The sequence below is a fragment of the Pollachius pollachius genome (genome assembly GCF_949987615.1).
Source record: "Pollachius pollachius genome assembly, chromosome: 8".
In the NCBI taxonomy this organism is placed as follows: Eukaryota; Metazoa; Chordata; class Actinopteri; order Gadiformes; family Gadidae; genus Pollachius; species Pollachius pollachius.
This window is the reverse complement of record NC_136941.1, coordinates 12,707,808-12,716,241: the sequence shown is the minus strand read 5'-3', so window position 1 is coordinate 12,716,241 and position 8,434 is coordinate 12,707,808. Positions and strand designations below refer to the sequence as shown.

General features: G+C 40.6%; 1 protein-coding gene across 1 annotated transcript; it reads right to left on the bottom strand.

Moving 5' to 3' along the window:
- Positions 1 to 224: 224 nt before the first annotated feature.
- Positions 225 to 7,876, bottom strand: capza1b (capping actin protein of muscle Z-line subunit alpha 1b; the record flags this gene model as incomplete). The annotated part of the gene is made up of 10 exons (XM_079741586.1): positions 225 to 1,657; positions 2,034 to 2,096; positions 5,416 to 5,487; positions 5,656 to 5,734; positions 5,895 to 5,974; positions 6,286 to 6,492; positions 6,568 to 6,631; positions 6,770 to 6,821; positions 6,934 to 6,997; positions 7,838 to 7,876. 10 exons carry the CDS (start codon positions 7,874 to 7,876, stop codon positions 1,517 to 1,519), a joined length of 861 nt encoding a protein of 286 aa, XP_079597712.1. The 3' UTR covers positions 225 to 1,516.
- Positions 7,877 to 8,434: the final 558 nt, after the last annotated feature.

Genomic DNA, 8,434 nt, shown 5'->3' with positions numbered 1-8,434 from the left:
AAATAAAATATGTAAAATACTATTGTCCATTAATCTGAACATCAATTGTGATGAACTGTAATACTTTATGTTGGTATGACAAAAAAGATCAGTGACTACTCTGTGATGCATATTATGTATCAGAAAAATCTAAACAGATATAAGCATAATATCCTCTGCTTGAGAGTATGTCAACCTGTGATGAAGTAAATGTTAAACAGAAAATGACTATCGAGTACAGCCCATCTTGATCAATCCATTTATTTGCTGAACAGAATGGGGAGGTACAGTATTTAACTTTGTGACTGCTCGGCACACAGCTTACTATATAGTGTGAGGGTTGAACACAGCATATAGAGCTAAAATGTAACACATTTTTTAACCGTTGATCTGGCCTTTCACCATACATGGTAAAACTGCATGTTCACTTGGCATAGATTTACACAAGAAATGCTTATTGGTTAAACACAGTTTGCAGTGGGATATTTTAAGACTCAAAACGGAAGCTAGTGTATTAAAATATAGATTTGCATACATGGGAGGGATTATGGAGTTCTTTACCATAGGAAAGAGATTTTGGCAAATAAATCTTGGTAAATGTTTCCCTTCAACAAAGGAAAAGCTTTGCAGCAATAAAGGTTACACTGCCAAGGTATGAGAGAGAGAGAGAAGCACATGGATGGTGGATTTGAGGCAGAGGAGCCTTCACTGTACTTCTGCCCTCACAGTGCTTGCAGGCCGTGGATGGAAAATGCATAGAGCAGAGAAGTAAGAAACACAACACATGTAAAAACCCTTCCTCTGCCCCCGCGGATGCCAACAAACACTGACCCTGCTGTGCAGGGAGAGAGCTTCGCTAAAGGTCTGCCTGCTACAGATGAAAGAAAATTCCAGAAAAGAGTCAATTTGATCAACACTGTCTAACTGATTCATCTCCATTATGCTATGATAGGAGGTTTAGGACAGGTTGAGATGCTCGCAGAGAGTTTCAAATTTCCATGTCAAACAAGCTTTCCCATTCCTCAGTTGGTTTTTCCAATAATAAATACACTTTGATAATAAGTCCTGTTCAAAATAACAAACTGTGGTAACAGGAGTTTGTGCTTACAATTAACAGCTGCCCTGTAAGATACTTTCTAATAATGCTTTTGTAACATGAGCAACTGTTGACTATCTAATTCTTGGCAGATTATTCTGATTCCCTTCAACCAGAGAATCATCTTTATTTTTTTATGTAGCAGTCCCGAGCCACTCCCTTTACGCTGACTCTAGTCGTCTCCCCTTCCACGTAGATGCACAGAACCATGTCCAAAAACACTGATGTTATCCAAAACCACAGTTCCCTTACAATAGATGGATACCTGTGCCAAACAGTCTGAAAATCTTGTGATTATCATTGATTTTTTTTGGGTGTTTTTCTTGTATTCCTTGCCCCATACTGATGTATATTTGCTTTGGTTAGTCCTTGAACATATCTAGATGCGTTGTGGCCCAGGAGAGTGTCCCATCTCTCGGGCCAGAGCCTGCCTTCACTGCGCTAAGCGTTCTGCATCTCCTTGCCGATCTTGTAGCTCAGGATCTTGTTCCAGTCGATTTTGGTGCGCGTGACCGGCAGCTGGCGGCGCAGGGCCTTGAAGGTGGTGTCCGACATGGTTTGGTAATTCTCGCTGATCGCGGTCTGGAGGCAGGATGAGACGGTAATACAAGGTCTTTATAAGTAGCACAGATGATATTTCATGCAAGCACGGTCGACTATCAAATTCAAGTTCTGTATGCGTCCAATTTTAGTCATCACCAGTCCCCAGATAAATGAAAAAGCCCCTTCACAATAGTTTCATGACCAATGCATTCTGCTTCTCTTTTGGTCTGACAACACCAGGCTTTTGAGAAGACACAGCCAATGTGCAATGTCATTCTGGACTTAGTTTTGCCCCACTGACAGCCTTTATGATAACGGCACAGATAGAAAAGAGGAGCACCTACACAGAATGCCAATACAGTAGTAAAGAATGAAAAACCCGAAGGAATTCTTCAAATGTGCTTGGTGCACTCACCTGGTAATCATTTTCAGCATTCTCAATGATGTCAACAAATTCCTTAGCGGTCTGGTTTTCATTCTTAAATGTGAAAAAAAACATAATATCACACCAACAGAGGAATTCAAGAAAGCGTTAGAGCCCACAAAACATTAACCATAATTCATTACTAAATAAAAATCCATTCCATATGCGTGTTAGGGACGGGTCAGAATACTCGATTATTCGTTCCCTTGGTTCATAGTCGATTTTTAACATTTGGACCGTTACCATTTTTTCCCATTCAAATAAACAAGAATTAACGGACAGAAATAATGTTGGACAGGTGTCCAGGGGCATTATCCTGCTTATACCATGGTCACTTGCCATAGAAAATAAATCAAGACCATTCATTTATAGGGGGATTATTTGTTTATCAACACAGCGGATGCACACGCAGAATGATCACAAAAAGAAAAATTATCTCTGTTTGGTTAATTTGCAGTTGCGGTGTTAATAAGCAATGTTTTCAGTTTACTGTTACATTCAACTGTAATCAGAAAACGCAGTTATATGCTATGGACCCTGGTGGTATAAAGGCTGGGACGAAGTTCGAATTATAAATATGTACACTTAATGTTGAAAGTATAGACCGTCCTGATTCCCATTGAAACGAATGGGCCGTGATTATTCTTCAAAACGAGAGCTGGTAAATTGTGAACAATGAATTAAACTGTAATCAGACAACGCGGTTATATGCTATAGACCCTAGAGTATCTGTGGTATAAAGCAGGGATCGACGGATTTTAGGCCGGGCCGATTATCGGCGCCGATATTTGGCATTTTGACCCATATCGGCATCTGCCTTTTTTTTTTGATCCGACGGCCGATAAGAGATCAATTTAAAACTGGGTTATTTTGGCTCTAATGCAGCAGCGCCTCTCTGTCTGCTGTCTCCAGAATTGTACCACCCACAGCACCATCTGATTGGTTACACGCTCTGGTTACACGCATAGCCACGATGGGTAACAGCCAATCAGCAGTGAAAGCTGTGCATGCACAGTGCTCACACACACGGCAGAGAGGAGAAAAGGTTTTGTCTGGTTTGGTTTTGAGGTAAGTTAAGGCAGCAGACACTCCCGAAATTGTAATAAACATCCCAGTCTTCTACAACTTACAACTACTAATAACATTACTGTGAGCCCATTAACGTTATATAAACATAAGCGGCAGCTCTGCTTGCAGTCCGGCGTCCAGGCATGCCTGTTAATCACTCGAAACAAGGTTTCTGATAATATCGATATGGAAATAGTCTGTGATAGTAGAAGTCTGTGTGTGAGTGAGAGCAAAACTTAATAAACTCAATTCAGTCCAGTTTTGTTGTAGGGAAGCACGTTAAGCGGTGGTTATACTTCTACAACTGCGTAAGGCGCTATCCAACTGCGTAACCACGGAGCCCCTCGAGCCCTTAGGCTTTAAGGTAAAGGCTGATTAGCTTTTAGCGTAACGTTAGCCCAGCGGTCCACTTTCTCCTTCTCTGGCTCTAGACGCTCAGCAGACTGTAGCGAAACTCTACAACTCACGACTACTAACGTTACTGTGAGGCCCAATACGTTAGCAGCAGCTGTCTGTTCCTATGATAAACACTGATTATTAAAGTGAAGATGCTGTAGGCTATTTAGTGTTTTTTAACGGCTTAATCACTTGAAACAAGGTTGCTGATAATATTGATAGGGAAATAGTCAGTGATAAAAGTAAGAAGTGTGTGTGTGTGTGTGAGAAAGAGAGTAAAATTCAGCTAGTTTTATTGCAGGGAAGCACGATGAGGGGATGGCTAGAGAATAGTGTGTGTGTGTGTGTGTGTGTGTGTGTGTGTGTGTGTGTGTGTGTGTGTGTGTGTGTGTGTGTGTGTGTGTGTGTGTGTGTGTGTGTGTGTGTGTAAGCCACATGAGAAGCTGCAGAAACTGACAGCAAAGCACCGTCTGTCTGAGAGAAAACTGTTGGGCAATAATGGCTGTTTAACTAGGGAACTATTTATTTACCGTATTTCCCGCACTATAACGCGCACCGGATTATAAGGCGCACCTTCAATGAATGACCTATTTTAGAACTTTTTTCATAAATAGGGCGCACCGGATTATAAGGCGCATAGCATAGAAGATACTGCAGTCAAACGTTTGACTGGGGATGCGTTATGCATCCACTAGATGGAGCTGTGCTAATTGTATAGCTCGTCACGCGCAACGCAACTGTGAGGACGAGTTGCTGCATTTAGCAGATATAAAACTGGAACCTTTATGACAAAAAAGTAAAACACAATTACGCAGTTCCAAACGTTAGATTTTTTAAATATCTTGCAAACGTGAATGATACAAAGTAGAGCATCGCACCCTCAAATCTTGTAGTGTGGCCAGTATTCCGCCCGATTTCCTGGCTCTGTGATCGTATAGTGTGACCTTCCTAATAGTGGAGGAATATCTGTCGTGTGGTCTGAACCAGCCATAAAGGGAATGTCAACAAAACAGTCAGACAAAGTCAGACTTTATTAAGCGTTCTGACAACTTTGTTCATTTGTAAACACGAATTGATCCATATATAAGGCGCTCCGGATTATAAAGCGCACTGTCGTTTTTTGAGAAAATTACCGGCTTTTAAGTGCGCCTTATAGTGCGGAAAATACGGTATTTAAATTTTCAGTTAACTTCATTAGAGCACCCTGCACTTTTTGTTTTTGTTTGAACTTAAAAGAAAGATAAGTAAAAGATGAATATTTCGGTTCAGTTCAGGAAAATTTTAGTGAGCCATTTATTTGTTTAAATTGTATTATGTTGCAAATCTGATAAGCTGTTTATTAGAAAATGTTTATGTTTATAAATGAAGTTAAGTGTGGGTGTTTGTATTATTCAAAATTTTGACGCCAATCTTTTCCCTTTTTCTGTAAATTAATATCGGCTCAAAATATTGGTTATCGGCCCCCTTGACTACTAATAATCGGTATCGGTCCTGAAAAAAACATATCGGTCTAATATAAAGGCTTGGACAAATTTCGAATTATAAACATGTACATTTGTTGAAAGTATAGACCGCCGCGATTTAGCCTTTATACCACAGATACTATAGGGTATAGCATATAACCGCGTTTTCGGATTATAGTTTAATGCATTTTTCACAATTTACCAGTTCTCGTTTTGATGGTCGAACAGACAATTTGAATGGAACTACTTAGCAGGTAGTTGTTTTTTTGTGTTTAAGATACTGTGATTTCTTGCCGACGATCCATGGCTGCCTTTGTGAATGTCGGCGCACATCAAATAATCGATTAGTCGTTCATACCACCCACCGATTATTCAACCATGAAAAATTTGAGCTATTCACATCCCTAATGCGTGTCTGCAGGTGCATGGGTGAATCATCAACTCACAGTAACAGGGATTGAGTCTTCCACTTCCTTGTGGCTAACCAACTGCACATTACCATCTTCATAGTAGTGTACCTAGGGGAGGAGAACAATTGATTCAGCTTTTTATTTATTTATTTTCAACTAAAACAAGTATGGAGATTAAAATTATCAGCAATGGGGATGCAATTGCAATGGGTAAAATCAACATTATTTTGAAGCGCCAACACTACTAATATGCGAGAGTTTGTTTGTTTAAATTACCTGAATTTTCAGCACTCCCACCACATGGGCCGTGGACTGACCGAGGGTGAGCTTCCATTCTGACCTACAGCGCCCGTTCCTGTGTCAAAAGCATCCGCGAGGAGCTCTTATTTTACACTAATTAAACACGCCATTGATTGTAATCATGCAAATAAAATGGAAGAACAAAAGGTGAATATAGTTAAGTGTTATATTGCATGCATATCAATTGCCCAGTATAAAGAGGAAGAACACAATACCAAAAGTTCTTAGGTTGAAACTGATGACCCTCGATGCAAGCAATGATTGTTTGCTGGCCATCAACAGTTTTCCCATACACCTTGAGAAGAAAAATAATAATGGCTTTAACATCGTCTATAATCTAAATAGAGTTGAACACTACGAATTACATACAATGTTGAAATGATAGGAACAATGGAAATGACGCACTATTATTTTTAAGTATACTTTAGAATAAAGAGCAACAAGATTCATTATCTCTTTTGGAAATTAATTGTATTAATAAGTGTTAATTACAAACACATTTCCAACCTGCTTTTATTGCATAGGTTTTACCATCAACTGCAGCTTTTGTGACATTGCAACCACCCATCTCCAACGGCATGAAGTGCAACGTGTATCATGAGTTACCGTGCACACTCCACTAGGGTAGTGTTCTTTGACGTAGGCACACAGGGCTGAATCACAGGCATCTCTCCAGCTTCTCAAGGCCGTCTCGTCCTCACACGGCTGCACATCGCTCACCTCTTTCCTCAGATGGTCAAAGCGAAATGACAGATTGTTACGGGGGTCCAAGAAACGCCCCTGACCCATGTCGCCGTGTTCGGTGATCAGAACCTTGAAAGAGATGACAGGAGAAGGTTGAGAACGGTCGTTCTAGGATACAGATTTATCTAGAAGGAAGAAACCTACCGGTTCATCGTAGCCCTCTAGTTTGGCAGGGGTGAACTGATCCATATTGTACTGGGCAAAGGAGCTGCGGAAATAGTAATTGAATACTGTCCATTAGGCCTGACTGAGAGGATGAAAAAGAATGTGTCCCATCGACTCTGAGGGCTCTGAAGCCAACAGAGTAAATCAACCAGGCAGATAATGCTAAATGAGCAATACTTACTGGGACGCTCCCTCCCTGAGCAGGTTGTCGTTGTTGAGGAGAAGCCGGACATCTGTCAACACATAAGAAAGAAATACCCTCAAGCATTCCCTTTCATTTTCTGTTACAAGTCAAAGAGAGTATTCTGACAATAATGAATGAATTATGGAACAGTAGGCTCTCACCATTGAAGACTTCATTGAACTCTCCTGGGGGAGCATGAGTTACAAAGTTTGCTGCAATTCGGACCTATAAAAGGAGTTGAAATATAGAATACTAAATAAGATAACTGAATCTGCAATAATAATTTCCAGCACGTTTTGGCATTTAACTCCCAATCATAAAAGCAATAAAGTCATCCTATTCCTGGAAATGTATGCAACAACAACTAGTCAGTGAAGGGAGACTAGTTCTGTTGATTCAGACTTCAAATAACTGTGTTTAGGGAGATTAGACAAGATATCTTGATACAGACTTCACATGACAGTGTGTGAGTGTAGGTTAGACTAGATATCTTCATATACAGAAAAAAATAACAGTTTAAGGTAGGTTAGACTTCAAATAAGGTCGTTTAGACCTCGCACAACTGTGTGTTACATAATTGAGCTGTAGCTCACACTCCATCTCTACTTGTAATAAGTCTATCTTTGGGTATCACAGTCAGCTGTTTCAAGAGCCGAGGCCAAGTTTGGTGATCAAACCTTCAAACTGCAACCGATCCGTTTGACCCACTAAACCGCGTTATAGCCAACGGTAGCTGGCTCCAAGTTAACGATGCATTTAACTAGGTTGTATCGAGGGTGGCATAATGCAGACACACATGTGCATACGAGAGGGTTCAATTCTAAGAAGCTGTGTTGAAAGCAGCTCCTTGATTAAGCCGTATAGCCATCTCAATGCTTTATTCTGTAGATGGAAAACGCTAGCGCTGAGCTAACGCTAGCTGACAACAATACATTCAAATGTTAGTACTACGAAGGTTAAAGAGGATAGTATCTACCAACAACATCCCCTGTCATTTATTTATAATAAAAACTATACATTAAGCACGAAATGCACGTTTAGAGAGTAATAAAATAGTGTTAAAACCTTCTCCTCATCTGACAGCGGCTCCTCAAAGTCCGCCATCTTGGCTCTTTGTGACCCCACCCACCGCCCGACACGCAGTCTGGTGCTGCGCCGCTGCTTGTTTACCCTGTAGCCAAATAAAGAAAGATTATTATAAAAGGAGTGCCAGCCTAATTATCGCCGATGTTGATGCTTCATGACAAAGTATTTTAATGTGGCGGGGGGGGGGGGACAACATTAAAAAGTAAAAGATAATAAAATAAAAAGCAACAGAGTGCGCCAAACGCTAGATGTTGGCAAAGCTATGTCCGTAGCCATAGAAATGTATATTGACGGCGCATTGGCCTTCAATCGTACGTCAACGTCGCCGCCATATTTGAGAGGGCAAGACTGGCCTTTGAAACAACTGAGAAGTAAAAGGGGGGTAACATTGGTCAATCTGTTCTCATTTGTTAACATTACCGTGCTTTTCATTAAAAAAAAAATGGTAGCTCCACCTTTTACGCATACTTAAAACAGGCTGCATGTCTTTCCTATCAAATATGGAGGCGACATTGTCGTATCGACATAACGGTCAAAGCAGTCGATGCTTATATCTATGTCTGTAGAAATACGACT